Genomic DNA, 15,024 nt, shown 5'->3' on the forward strand with positions numbered 1-15,024 from the left:
AGAGAACTTTGGGAGGATGTAGATGTATAATACAGAGGGGGAGGGGCAGCGCTGAAACGAGGGACTGGTGAACTGGTGGACGAGGCCTGGTGAGAGCATCGGGTCCTTCACTGAGCGATCTTCTCTTTCCAGCAGCTAAACTCCCTACTCTTCCATCACCATGTCTTAGTCCTTCTGGAGGTGCAGCAGAACGCCTCCCTCAAGAGCTTCTGCAGCCTCCTGCTGATCACGCCCAGGTCCATGGCTGTTCTTTGGAAGATCCTCACAGTCCCGGCCTCCCACAGGCCCTGCTTCATGGTGTTAGTGACCCTCTGCTGGAGCTGGAGATTCCTCCAGGAGGGCCATTAGGGGCACTCTCAGCAATGAGGGAGGATCCCAGAAACAGCCTGTGTAGGGAGATGGAGGAGAACAGAAGAACAGCGTTTGAGGAGAAAGCACTCCACAGCAAACACACAGTGTGCTCCTTTTTCTATTCTGTAATGATGAAAGTCTTTCTTTATGATAATGGTGCCATGCTCTCAGTGACCTTTTTTAGCTGGAAATGAAGATCCAGAAATGTACAGTTAGGCTTTTCATGGATGTGCTTTGGCTCTTGTGTCTCTGTAATCCATATGATTCCCTCAGTTTAAAGGCCCTTGGTTGGGTTTCACTACCTTCCAGTTTATCCTCCAAGAGGGTACCGCCAGTGGAAAAGAACACACGTTTCAGACCTTTCCTGTGAACATTTGCCTATAGATTATATTTACTCAAAGGGAGACTGAACAAATTACCTTTGCAGCTGCCCTTCAAAGCTTTGTTTGAACCCACATGCACTGTGCTGTCCCTACAATGGTGTCACAGTGTAATGTAGTGGGTCTCTGCAGTGCTGACAGTTACCATGGAGGAAGAACATCTGTGTGTTTAATCCACAGTGCAGCTCCCCATTCTGTGAGACAGTGCACTGTAACGGCCAGCAGGGAGCGCAGTGTGTATGTGAGTGAGGGAGAGCAGAGACAGAGAGGAGGGAGGGAGCTGGGAGAGGGGGAGGAGGAAGAGGAAGAGGGCGGGGCCATGTCTCTCCACGCACAGCTGCTGACACTCTGCAGACTGATGTAAAGACTGAACTGAACAGAGGAGGAGAGAACAAACTGAGACAGAGAGAGAGAAAGAGAAGGAGAGATACTCTGTAAGGGAAAGGACTGGAGGCACTAGGAATAACTGGGAGTAACTGGGAGCCAGAGCTCAGCATGAGGAACCTCCTTATTGTCACCTTCTCTCTAATGGGTTAGTCCAAGTTTTTCTTGACCTCAACACATTTCACACCATTAAAATATTTTGCTTGGCACTGTATTATCAAATAACATTACACTCAACTACATTTAACAAATGTAAAAAAAAAAAAAAAAAAAAAAACCTGACAAGTATTCACTAAACACTGTGTTACTGAATAATTCATTGAAGCAATGTGACAGCAACAATGCCCAAGCATTCAGAGGGATTTGCTGGCAGCATTATGCTTAATGCCATAAGGTAATGCCAGAGACTTCAAAAATCAAAGTATGCTTGATATGAGAGATTCATGTAATAAACACAATTCTTCATACATGTTTACAACTGCAAATATCCACACAAACAGCCAGGCACAGATCCATTAGAAGGCATGAGGTTTTTGGTAGAAGTTTGTTTATGTAACTTAAAATCTCCATGCAGTGTCCAGTACCAAACAAATATTCTTTTTTTACATGGGAGGATGTTATATCCACATATGTATGTATTTTAATATTATATTTATGTAGCAAAAACTACAACCCAATAGTAAGATAAATCTGGGGGTGGACCCTCCAAATCACCAAAGCTGGGTTCCCCAAAAGGCAAGCGTCCAGAATAACTGGAACAGGAGGCTGGTGTATCAAAAAATATGTATCTTTTATTTTCACAATCCAAATTTAAAAACAGAAGAAATCATTTCTATACCATGGGCAACAGTAAGCTAGGCTTTCATATTATCCGACTAGGCGAAACGGGGGCATAAGGGGCTTATCACGACCAAACAGTGCTTCACGCTACAGACTAGACTCAGGTATCAGGTGGCAGAATAACACCACCACAAATTTCACTGCACTCCAATAAGTACAAAGATAAAACCCAGGCCCCACATCCATTACACAAGTGTCAAGCAGGCCTGAATGCCCACGCTAAGCCCAGCGTACATACAGTAAATTTTGTTATCAATACTAATAAAAACTGGTGTATTGTATAAAAGCTCATGCATTAGGCACACACAACGACAGTGGCCCAGTAACCCCCAAACATTCACAATAATAGTTAAAATTTACAAAAGCTAAAACAGCCTTGGAAGACGGTGGCCTCACGGCTAGTAAAAAGTACAAGTATTCCCAAGGGAGTCAAACGCGCCCTTCAACCGGAGCACCAAAATCCACCGATGTTTAAAGTATTACCCGTCAATTACAACCCTCAAATTTTCAACGTGCAAACACCAGCCATGCACGGATAAAAGGCACTTTCAGTTCACCTCTATAATGGGAAAAGCAGTGGCGAGCGAGTGGACCACTTCTTTCTTTCATGGTGTCCCCATCACGTAGCTATTTATTTTCACACACATTGGCTGACTGCGCAATGAAAAAGAGAGAAAAAGCACACACGGTCTTAAAACAAAGACAATATGCTGTACACGGTGTTTCAAGCATTACTTTTTGGAACATCAAAGTTACTACCTGAAGCGGCGGTCCTCCCAAAAATCTCCCCCTCACTCTCGTGCGGAAGCAGCACCTCAATAGCGGCGCTGGTCAAGCTGCAAACGATAAAAAACCCCCTCACACCGGCTGCCTCCCACTGCTCGCTCGGTGCCGAGCAGGCTCGCAGGGTCACACGCACAAGTGAATGGGGTCTCACGCCGCCTTGCCTGCAACGCTTCCACACAAACGGGAACTTGAGTTCTCGCCGCACACCCACTGAACACAGCACCTGTGTCAGCTCTCACTCCCCACTTTTCCTCTCCCATCTTCCCCGCGGTCTTAAAGCTATACCGGCTACATTTATTTTAAGTACACAGTGTGTTTTAGTAATGCTGTGATGTAGCTCTTTTTACAAATCGCGTTTGCGTTCCACAAGTGTAGCTGAGTCATATAATATTCTCCTTATTTGCTTGACAGCTCTGTGTTGTGTGAGCTCCATCACAGTGACTGGATATGAGGGAGGAGCAGTCAGCATCAGGTGTAATTATTCACAGGGTCATGAAGACAACAGGAAATACTTCTGCAAAGGTGGGAGCAGGTTGCTCTGTGAAGATCTAATCAGTACTGAGAAACAGAACACTTGGGTGCAAGATGGCAGATTTTCCCTGTATGACGACACTGTAAGGAGATACTTCACTGTTAAAATCGACAAACTGACACAAGAGGATGCTGGGATACGCTGGTGTGGAGTTGATATAACTATGAGGTCTGACAATTACCATGAAGTACAGCTGAAAGTGGAGAAAGGTAAGGCTCTAAATCCTTTTCTTGCTAATCAGTTTGTGCAGTTTGTGCAGAGAGTTATAACCGATGCAGTGAGTTTATTGTAGTGTGCAGGTGTTTACGTTAGCGCTAGTTACCACAGCCCTGTGTGATGGACTGAGGCATCTGCAGCTCTGTTCAGTATGATCCTTCTTTCCTGCAGCTTTATTGGAGGGACTTTTACTTTCTTTCTCTTACTTTGTAAACCATTCTGCATAATGGCATAAATTACTGAGTTTAGAGTTTAAATTGACACTAACACTTCCATAGCTCATATTCCCTATATTAACCAGCTACTGAGATGTAGTATTGAAACATACACTGCAAAGTGTAACGTGAGAATTATAAAAAGTGATATTACTTTTCATTTTTTAGTTTGTATTATATATCACATTTGTAGAGCTGCCCGTAGAGCTCGAACACACCAACGACGGAAGCGCCCGAGTGTCGAAGGATGGCGTGCCGTCTTACCTTTGGTGGTTCGGGAACAGAATTCATTAAATTGTTTGTTAAACTGTTTTAATACATCTGACTCCAATTTTGTTATTGTTAATGTATTTTAATTTAGTCGCCGGATTGCTCAGATGCCTCTCTGCTAATCGCTGAGATAGAATGCTTATACTGTATATGCAACCGAGGGACTGTAGCCTCTGGTCTCACGTAGTGTTGCTTTTGTGCCACACATCACAATCTTTATTATAAACCCATCGTACCTCCCTGCTATATACATCATTGACATGCATGTGAAATTAGCTTTCAAATGACACCAAACATGATTATGTTGCACCTAAGAATGATCATATTCCAACCTTTTGACAAGAGATGAACAGGGTCCTGAGTATGGCTGTGCTGTAGGTTGCTGCAGACAGAGTCCAGAGTCCAATGCAGCTGCCCTTAGCGTGACCTGCTGACCAGAGATTAGCAACAAGGGTTGGATTGCCGCTACCCGCTCAGCTCAAAAGCCCAGCGGTAAACACTTGCATTCCTTTGGGGGGTTTTGCAAGAGATGTGGTCCTGTAAATTGCCCTACAAAAGCAGCTTTGATTCCATTCATTTTTTATACCAATACAAGAAAAATAAACATAAGTTTACACCATTTCTGATTCTTCTAACTAATTTTCTCTCTCAAAGTAGTTTTTTCATCATTTTAGTTGTCGTTGATCTAAAAAAGATCATCTGTCACTTACTGCCTTTAGCACCAAGGTCAATTTAGGGTGAAGTCAGCGCAGCAGCCTGTAAGGTCAGATCTAGGAAAGTATTTCCCATCCCTAATCATAAACTTAACCATAATAAGGTGAAAATAAAATCTGACCCTGAATCAGTAGCCAGGGGTAACTTCACCTAAGATTAAGAAGCCCCACACACACACACACACACACACACACACACACACACACACACACACTTCTTTTTAGAGAGAGGGAAACTAACCATCAAAAATAAAACAAAAGAAAAACATGGGTGTGGGGTTATCATGGAGTCTGCCAAATGGCAAACAAAAACACCTTAATTACCCATTAAACAATAACTAACAATTAAATGGCAAACAAAAAGTGTTCAGCTGAGGAGGTGCAGGTACTGTTTACCAACATACTGAGTTTCCACAGCATGTATGTGGTTCAGGCACTGAAGAGCATCTGGAGTACATTACCTGTATGAGTAGCACAGGTACAGGAGTGAGGCTGACCTGCAGCACCTTCACCAGCTGTGAACGGCAAACAGGTAAGGAGCAGGAGGTGTCCTGAGGAGACCAGCCAGGACCTCCGCTGCGCCTCCCAGCTACAGAGGAGGAGATAGAGACGCGCTCTGTCTCCGTGGAGAAGGGGGCGGGGTACAGACCGAGGGACACACGTCCAGCTCAACCGCTGTCAGTTTCAGTGTAGCTGCGTGTGCAACGACACAGCATGCAGAAAACGGTCATATAAGTGAATCCTCGGTGACAGCATGTCGAAGCGAGTTTCATGATACAACGCAGGGGATAAAGCTTCTGCAGCTCTGACCATGTGCTGTCACACCTGTTAAAACACATTAGAGTCGGGGCTTTATATTTATGACAAACCCCAGTCCATGAGGACACCGATGATCCCCTCCATGTGAATATGCTAAACCGGGTAGAAGGTACGAAGGGGACAGACTGGCTTTCCCAGACACCCCTGAGACAGAGCACCATCAGCTACAGCAGCTGGAGCAGGAGCCAGTGGCTGAGGGAGAGAGGAACGGGATCGCCAGCAGCATCACCTCAAACTCCACACTTTGGGGTACACCCTGCCATGTGCAGCACCCTGCACCCCTCTCCAGGCGACAACAGCATCCAGCCACCTGATCCTGCTCTTCAGGACCCTGAACGTTCTTTCTGGGGTGCTCCTGGTCACCCTGTGAGTCTCGTAGGTCATTAGCCAGGGCGGGAGGGGGTGGAGTCTTTATCACCTGCTAAGCCGCAGCATCACATTTAAATCTTACTGAACTGCATAAACCTGAAGGAAAGGAGGGGGTCCACATCCTGACACACATTACCTGTGTTTGTAACAACTGAGTTTCCTTCACATCCTCAGCGCAATCCTTCAGTTATTTTCAATAAATATTAGCAATAATTTCTCCTAAAATATTTGTAAATCTGGTCTTTCTTTTTGAAGACGACATTGACTGTAAGACCTCCTGGAGAGGTCAGTACTGATTAACGACAGAATTCGTCCAAGTCTATGCAAAAATGTCTGCTATATTTACACTTAATTTTAGTGAGACGGAAACATGTAATTATTCATTGATCCTCCAGATTTTTATTGCAGCATATGTCATTAGTATAAGACTCTTCCTTGGACCCTGAGGATTGGATTCTGTTCTCCGGTCTCACACCGGCTCCCAGTCAGCCAGATCAGCCACGGCTCAACCTCACCTGCTCTCCAAGTTCACCTGTAACTTGAGATTCAATCAGTTCCTGGCTACTTAGGGACTCAGTTTATGTTGCCTCATTGTGAGGTATTTTTCTTGTTACTCCACCCAGCCTGCACTCTGCTCTACCGGTTTGACTGCTGTTGTTCTGACCCTCACCTGTTCTCTGGACCTTGCTTTTGTCGGACCTGTTTGTCCTGCTGCTTCCCTGTCACCGACCTGTTTGCCCTAAAGACAACATGATAAGATTAGTTGAATTTATTTCAAATACAAGATGTGACAGGTATGAAACACATTAAAGTAAAAAAAAAATATATAAGGGTCATGAAAAAAAAATATTTATATAAATAAAAACTATTTTGATTCCATTCATTTTTTTATATCAATACAAGAAAAATAATCATAAGTTTACACAGCTTCTGATTCTTCTAACTCATTTTCTCTCTCAAAGTAGTTTTTTTTTCATTATTTTTATTGTACTTGATCTTCTCTCTCTCATCTCAGATCACACAATTTTACGGATGATCCATTATAATAAACATCAAACCCAGCATAGAGGGGCTGAGTGAATGTGGTCTGGACTCTGTGGAGGAGGGTCATTGTGTCAGAGACGCTGTAGAAGGACAGAGTTCCTGCCCTGTGATCCAGGTACACTCCTATTCTGGAGGAGGGAGGGGGGGGAGCGATTGCAGTGTGTGTATTATTGTGACAGAAAGAATAACCAGACGAAGAACGGCATAAACTCCAGGACTTGTCATTATATCCTAGAACACTGTCATTATTCCATCCTTTCCTGCTGATCTCTTTATATGAGACTGCTATAGAAACCTCATTCCCACTCCACTCAGCCTCCCAGTAACAGCGTCCAGACAGACCCTCTCTGCACAGCACTTGCTCCAAGAAGTCAAATCTCTCTGGATGATCGGGATATGACTGGGTCTCTCTCCCCCATGTCACCACTCTGTTCCTGTCAGACAGACGGAGGTTTATATACGCTGTGTTGGGGTCCAGTGTGAGCTGACAGGAATCTGATGGAGGAGAAGGTGAGAAGAGAGCTCAGTAACAATAATCATAACACTATATCTTTTAGATATTTTTCACTGTTTTCCTTCATCCTCATACTTAAGTTTTATTTAATTTCATGCCATTTTGACAGTTTTCCTTTCCTTCCCCATGTATTGAATTTTCCATCATTGTAATTTTGGTTTGAGTCAGCTTTTAATCATGTTTTAATTGTAGACTCACATTGTAGGAAGTCCTCTCTGGTCCAGGGCTCAAGAATGTGGACATCTTTCACTGGAGACAGAGAGACCACAAGAAAGATGAATTAAAGAAAAAATATGAACTTCTGACTAACAGATCTTAGTTAAAACATTTCTCAGAGGAGCAGAAAGCTAATTTAACAGCACAAATGTATATAAATGACTACTGCAATGGGTGTCAAAATAATCATATTCATTGACAATAGAGACAGGGAAAGTAATAAATAAACATGAAATAAAGATATATATACCTCATCTACCATTGATAAATAAAACATAAAAATTTTATGAATTCAAAGTGTTATTATTTCTGTGAAAGTGGGATTCTGCAGTGCCTCTTACAGGATATGGTCAAAAAAATTAAAAATTCCCTCTCGTAACTGCTACCCTCAATTTACCAATCCATACCTAGTTTACTAATTTATGCCCTCAAATTATCAAGAGCACAGACAATTCAAGTGAATTTTATTTTAATATAAACATGAAATTGTATTCCTTTGCATATGATCTGCACAAGAAATGTCTGTTTTCAACAACACTGTTAATTTAAAATTACTGCATTGTGAACAGACTACAATAAATGTGGCAAACATCAGGATGACACTCTGCAAAAATATTCTACCAGTGTTGAGCAACACCCCTAACAATGCCTGCAGGGCTGAATTAGGTATGCAATCCACATCCACATCCAAATATGAGCACTAAAATTAAACATCTTAGAACAATTCCATCAGACACTCCAAAGTACAAAGCCCTGCAAACACAGGAGCTCAGCCCAGAAAAGTGACCCCCTCACTCAACTGGTCCTGAACCTCACTAACCCACACCTACTTGTCACATAGTACATCTTGTACAGCCTCTATTGTATTCATAAAAGAATTTTACTCATCAGTATAAAATTCAATCATGGCATTATTTTTACATAGAAAATATGACATAATTTTAAATGTAATTTTAAATAAACACCTTGTTTATTTCATGGACTGAAATAGGAAAACAATCCTCATCAACTGACAATCCAGTATAATATGAAACTGGCAAAAAAAAATTCTGCTGCGTAAACCTGTTTTAGAAATGTTGTATAATTCCCGATTGCAGACATCCCTCAGTTGCTTTTTCAGGTCAGAGACAGATTTCCTCACAGCCTCAAAAGAGTGTGGATTGACAGTGGTGCTGGGTAAGTCTCCAGGTCCAGGAGGGGCACAGAGAGACTGATGGCTCTACAGAAAGACAGACAGACAAAGGAAAAAAACATCATACTACATCTCAGGTGACCTACCAGTAACAGATCTTTGTGATAAGGCACATGCTACATCATGTATAAAATCATGTATATACAATGCACATACTGCAGACTGTCAGAGAGCCAGTGATGTTACCTGGAGGAAATGGATGTGATCCTCTGTGTGTGAAAGCTGCTCCATCTCAGCGTCTCTCCTCCTCAGCTCAGCAATCTCCTGCTCCAGTCGCTCCAGGAGTCTTTCAGCCCGACTCACTGCAGCCTTCTCCTGATCTCTGATCAGCTGTTTCACCTCAGAGCGCCTTCTCTCAATGGAGCGGATCAGCTCAGTAAAGATCCTCTCGCTGTCCTCCACTGCTGCCTGTGCAGAGCGCTGTTAGGAGACACAGAGAGAGGAGGGCTATACATTATAACTAGACCTTTCATTCAGCTCTTACTGGGACCCCAGACAGCCTGTTCCTCACAGTGTGGCTCAGTGGGATTGAGCCCCACAGGGCTGGAAAGTGGCCCAACACTGGGCCCCTCACTGGCTGAATGGAGGAGAGCCCTGACTGAGCCCTGAAATGGCTCTTCCAGCAGCCAGCTGTTGTCTTCTCCTCTGGTCAGTACCCACCGTGAGCGACTCCACAGCCTTTCTCAGATCCTGCAGCTCCATCTCTCTCTCCTGGATTCTCTGCTGGAATTTCCTCTGTGTCACCCCCAGCAGATTCTGTGGATAGATTGTTTTCATCATTAAAATACACTGCACTGAATTTTTTATTTTTTAACACGGCCCTTTAAAAAGTGAAACACACCAAACCTCTAATGTGTATGGCTGGTTAGTGTGAAGAGTTAGTGTTACCTGTACTGGCATTACAGGTAAATTTCTAAGCTGTGTGAGTGAACCAGCTACTCCAGCCGTGTTGATTCCCATTCAGGGGGTGAATAGTGGGGTGAGGGGTGTGAACAGAGCTGTCACAGAGAGCTGGCGTGTGTTCACTTCCTGCTTTTACTGCTTTATCACTGTGGACTTCAGACCTGATAACCACTCCCTTCAGCAGTTCTCATTTTCAAAGGTGTAAATCTATTCAAATACTCCTTTGTTAATGAGTTTTGATAATAAATAACAGCAAAAACATAGTTATTGTGTGATTACCTTAAAAGCAAAACACTGATCATAGTAATGCTGTCCGGTCCTTACCTGTTTCTCAGTCCTTTCCGCTGCAGCTGAGACTGTATCATGGCCTCTGTGTTCATCCATCGTACACAGATAACAGATACACTGCTGATCAGTGCGGCAGTAAATCTCCAGCACTTTGTCATGATGAGAGCAGATCTTCTCCTGCAGGTTTCCAGTAGTTTGGACCAGTTTGTGTTTCTTAAAGGCAGGAAATTCATAGTGAGGCTGGATGTGAGTTTCACAGTAAGAAGCCAGGCACACCAGACAGGATGTCAGGCAGCACAGGGTAGGACACAGTCGCAGACCCCAAAAAACGCGAGGGCAGAGAAAAAACACACGGCAGAATCAAAAAACCAGAATACAGGCAGGGTCAAAAACCAGGGAAGCAGTCCGTGGGCAAATCCAAAGCGGGATAGTCAGAACGGGCAGGGTCAGACAACAGGAAGGCACGATCGAGCAAACTAAGCAAAAGCGGCAGGCAAACAACGGAGTCAAAAACGGGCAGGTCGAAAATCACAAGAATAGCGAGGTAAAGAAAACGCGGGGACGAAACAGGCAAAAAACACTGAGACGAACTAGCAATGACTGCACAGCGAGCAGGGTATAAATAAGGACAGACCGACGAGGGGATGAGATGCAGGTGCGCAGGTAATAAGGCGGAGACAGGGCGGAGAGAAGGGCCGGGCAGAAACACAAGGAGAAAAAAAAGGAAAAAAAAAAAACCAAAAGCGCAGGGCTAGGAGGCGGGAGTACTGACAGTACCCCCCCCCCTACGAACGCCACCAGGCGTAACAGCAGGCGCACCAGGGTGCCGGCGGTGGAAGTCCCGGATGAGGGCAGGGTCCAGGATGTCTCTGGCGGGGACCCAACATCTCTCTTCAGGGCCGTAGCCCTCCCAGTCCACCAGGTATTGGAATCCACGTCCCCGGCGCCGAACCTTAAGCAGACGGCGCACAGTGTACGCCTCCGCTCCGTCGATCAGGCGAGGCGGCGGCGGAGCCCGGGGAGCAGGGCAGAGAGGACTGCGGATGACGGGCTTGATCTTGGAGACGTGGAACGTGGGATGGATGCGACGGAGGGAGAGCGGGAGCCTGAGCCGGACCGCTGCAGGACCAATAACCTTGGCGATAGGGAAGGGGCCGATAAAACGAGGAGCCAGCTTTCGGGAGTCCACCTTCAAGGGAAGGTCCCGTGTGGAGAGCCACACTCGTTGGCCCTGGCGATAGCGAGGGGCTTTGGAGCGGTGACGATCAGCAAACTGCTTGATCCGGGCCGTGGAACGGAGCAGCGCGAGCCGAGCACGTCTCCAGGTACGGCGGCAGCGTCGTATCAGCGCCGCCGCCGAGGGTACGCCGACCTCCTCCTCCTGGGCCGGGAACAGGGGCGGCTGGTAGCCAACACAGCACTGAAAGGGGGACAGACCCGTGGATGCAGAGGGTAGGGAGTTAATGGCGTATTCCACCCAAGACAGGTGTTGGCTCCACGCCGTGGGCTCCTGGGACGTCAGACATCGTAGCACCGTCTCCATTTGTTGATTCGCCCGCTCGGTCTGGCCGTTAGACTGGGGGTGGAAGCCGGACGACAGGCTGACAGTGGCGCCCAGTAGCCTGCAAAACGCCCTCCAGAAATGAGAAGTAAACTGGGGACCCCGGTCAGACACGACGTCGGTGGGCAGACCGTGCAAACGGAATACATGGTTCACCATTAGCTGGGCCGTCTCCTTGGCGGAGGGTAGTTTGGGCAGCGGAATAAGGTGAACAGCCTTGGAAAAACGGTCGACGACTGTGAGGATGGTGGTGTTACCGTCAGACAGGGGCAAACCGGTAACGAAGTCGAGGGCGATGTGAGACCAGGGTCGTCTGGGTACAGGCAGGGGTTGCAGCAGGCCGGCGGGTGGTCGGGTGGTAGTCTTATTCTGGGCACAGACCGAGCAGGCGGCTACGAAGTCCCGGATGTCTTTAGCCATGGTGGGCCACCAGAATCGTTGACTGATGAATGCCGCGGTGCGACGAGCACCGGGATGGCAGGCGAGTCTCGAGGAGTGCCCCCACTGCAGGACCTGAGAACGAACTGGCTGGGGAACAAAAAGACAGTTAGGGGGACAGGAGCTGGGACCCGGTTCAGTCTGGAGAGCGGTGCGCACGGTGGTCTCTATGTCCCAATGCGCCGCCCCGACGATACATCGGGCGGGCAAGATGGTGCCGGGCTCCTGGGTTTCATCTGCAGGGGTGAAATGACGGGACAGAGCGTCTGGCTTACGGTTCTTGGCTCCCGGGCGGTACGACAGGGTGAAGTGGAATCGGGAGAAAAACAGGGACCAGAGCGTCGCGAAGGCAGCTGGAGTGGCAGAATTGGCTCCAGCCCAGGATCTTGTTTCCTTCCCAGTCGATGTGGGGGTTGTGCTGGGCCAGCCATGGGTAACCCAGAACCACGGGAGCTTGAGGGGAGTCGATGATGTGCAGCACGATCGCCTCGCGGTGGTTGCCAGAAATGAGGAAATTCACCGGGGGAGTGGCGTGGGTGATGCGAATCAGCGGGGCTCCGGTGATGGCGTGGGCCTCCAGAGGTGAATGCAGCGGGATGCGGGGGAGACGCAGGCGGGCCGCCAGGTCGGCGTCAATGAAGCTCCCATCGGCCCCTGAATCGATCAAAACAGAGACCGCATGAGGCCGATCCCCGACGAGCAGGGAGGCAGAGAACAAGGGGCGGATTTCAGGGGACTGGCAGATAGGGGTAACGCTCACCTGTAATCCCCTCGCTACGGGTGAGCGCCGGCTTTTACCGGACAGGTCGCCACAAAGTGACCAGTCTGCCCGCAGTACAGGCACGACCTGGTGCTGAGTCTCCTCTGACGTTCGGCGGGGGACAGGCGAGTGCGGTCGACCTGCATCGGCTCCGGGGAGGCAGGAAGCGGGGGCGTGGGGCTCGGTGATGCGAGCGCTAGCGGAAAGGCTCGAGAGGAACCAGGCAGTCCACCGACAGCTCTCTCCTTTCGCCGCTGCGAAAGGCGCTGGTCCACACGAACGGCCAGCTCCACCAAAGCGTCGAAGCTGGGGGGTAGCTCCCGGGTGGCCAGCTCATCCTTGATGGTCTCTGCAAGACCGTGGAGGAAGGCGTCATACTGAGCCTCGGTGTTCCAACCGCTGGTAGCAGCCAGGGTGCGGAAATCGATTGCGTAGTCCGACACCGACCGGCGCCCCTGGCGGATCAGCAGCATCTCCCTAGCGGCCTCGCGCCCGTGCCTGGAGCGGTCGAACACCTTCTTCATCTCCTCGGCAAAGGCGGTGTAGACGTGGCAGAAGGGGGCATCGGCGTCCCAGACCGCAGTCCCCCACTCCCTGGCTCGGCCCGTCAACAAGGTGATGACGTACGCGATCCTCGCACGGTCAGTAGGGAACGTGGAGGGCTGGAGCTCGAAGACCAAGGAGCACTGGGACAGAAACGATCGACAGGTTCCCGGATCGCCTGCGTACGACTCCGGAGGTGGCAATCGGGGCTCCCGGCTCGGGGGCACGGGCAGGACAGGTAGGGAGGCTGCTGCGGACGGAGGGGAAGGGGAGCGGCTGCCTAGGTTGAGCTGCAGCTGCTGCAGCTGTGCAGTGACGCCCGCTAGGTTGGTCGCGAAGCTCTCCAGGGATCGACCGATGGCGTCCAATTGGTTCTGATGCCCCCCCAACAACGCACCTTGCAGCTCCAGTGCAGCCTTCAGGTGAGGTAGGTCTGCTGGGTCCATGATGGCTAGTTCGTACTGTCAGGCAGCACAGGGTAGGACACAGTCGCAGACCCCAAAAAACGCGAGGGCAGAGAAAAAACACACGGCAGAATCAAAAAACCAGAATACAGGCAGGGTCAAAAACCAGGGAAGCAGTCCGTGGGCAAATCCAAAGCGGGATAGTCAGAACGGGCAGGGTCAGACAACAGGAAGGCACGATCGAGCAAACTAAGCAAAAGCGGCAGGCAAACAACGGAGTCAAAAACGGGCAGGTCGAAAATCACAAGAATAGCGAGGTAAAGAAAACGCGGGGACGAAACAGGCAAAAAACACTGAGACGAACTAGCAATGACTGCACAGCGAGCAGGGTATAAATAAGGACAGACCGACGAGGGGATGAGATGCAGGTGCGCAGGTAATAAGGCGGAGACAGGGCGGAGAGAAGGGCCGGGCAGAAACACAAGGAGAAAAAAAAGGAAAAAAAAAAAAACCAAAAGCGCAGGGCTAGGAGGCGGGAGTACTGACACAGGACTTGACGGCTTTGAGCTTCCTCCCAGTGCAGAAATCACACGCCACGTCTCCAGGTCCAGCATAACAGTGAGAAGGAGGAGCAGCTTGGAGTCCTCTCTTCTTCAGTTTCTCCACCATATCGGCAACTATGATGTTTCTTCTTAAAACAGGTCTTGGGATGAAGGTCTCTCTGCACTGGGGACAGCTGTAGACACCAGTATGATCATCCTTATTCCAGCAGCCGTTAATACAGCCCATACAGTAACTGTGTCCACAGGGAATAGTCACCGGATCCTTCAGTAGATCCAGACAGACTGGACAGGTAAACTGGTCCTGATCCATCAGATCTCCAGCTTGAGCCATTTTACTGTGCAGACTGACAGAGACTGAATTTAGTTTTGTTTATCTGAAACTGCCTGTGAAACGCAGAAATAAGTTTCGATTTCTCTGAAATCTCGTGTGTGAGGGAGGGAGGAGGAGGGACTTTCTGCCCCGTCATCGAATATATGACAGTTGTGTCAGTGACGTTACAGAAAACGAAAGGTTTTTCAGTGGCCCACAGAACGCCGAACAATTGCGCAAAAATGGACGAAACACGACAAGACGAATTCAAAGCCCAGTGTACACATTTGCTGAAATCCAAACACTGGAATGAAGACGTTATCTACTGATTTGAGACTTCTTTTGCCAATATTGTGTAATTTGTTTTCTTCCTTCTCAGCTGAAGCAATTGAACCTGTCGCTAGTTAGCAAAC

General features: G+C 48.0%; 1 protein-coding gene across 3 annotated transcripts; it reads right to left on the reverse strand.

Annotated features, from left to right (window-relative positions):
* Positions 1 to 6,881: 6,881 nt before the first annotated feature.
* On the reverse strand, positions 6,882 to 14,632 carry LOC118773154 (tripartite motif-containing protein 16-like). 3 transcript variants are annotated; one of them, XM_036521948.1, is made up of 7 exons: positions 14,292 to 14,632; positions 10,069 to 10,318; positions 9,502 to 9,597; positions 9,028 to 9,261; positions 8,712 to 8,868; positions 7,632 to 7,682; positions 6,882 to 7,414 (listed from the first exon to the last, which is right to left on the reverse strand). In XM_036521948.1, the coding sequence occupies exons 1-7, from the start codon at positions 14,630 to 14,632 to the stop codon at positions 6,882 to 6,884; spliced, it is 1,662 nt and encodes a 553-aa protein (XP_036377841.1). The 3 variants fall into 3 exon arrangements, with proteins under 3 accessions (XP_036377841.1, XP_036377858.1, XP_036377850.1); XM_036521965.1 differs by having other exon boundaries at positions 7,632 to 7,676; positions 10,069 to 10,307; positions 14,281 to 14,632; XM_036521957.1 differs by having other exon boundaries at positions 10,069 to 10,307; positions 14,281 to 14,632.
* Between the last annotated feature and the right edge of the window lie 392 nt (positions 14,633 to 15,024).

This window comes from Megalops cyprinoides, chromosome 1, assembly GCF_013368585.1.
Source record: "Megalops cyprinoides isolate fMegCyp1 chromosome 1, fMegCyp1.pri, whole genome shotgun sequence".
Lineage (NCBI taxonomy): Eukaryota > Metazoa > Chordata > Actinopteri > Elopiformes > Megalopidae > Megalops > Megalops cyprinoides.

Excerpts from the sequence above, each read along its gene's own strand:
- LOC118773154 (XM_036521948.1), bottom strand. The coding sequence starts at position 14,632 with ATGGCTCAAGCTGGAGATCTGATGGATCAGGACCAGTTTACCTGTCCA. Across the intron at positions 9,598-10,068 it reads CGGAAAGGACTGAGAAACAG|AATCTGCTGGGGGTGACACA; the intron begins GTAAGGACCGGA and ends ATCTATCCACAG. Across the intron at positions 9,262-9,501 it reads AGGCTGTGGAGTCGCTCACG|CGCTCTGCACAGGCAGCAGT; the intron begins GTGGGTACTGAC and ends GTCTCCTAACAG.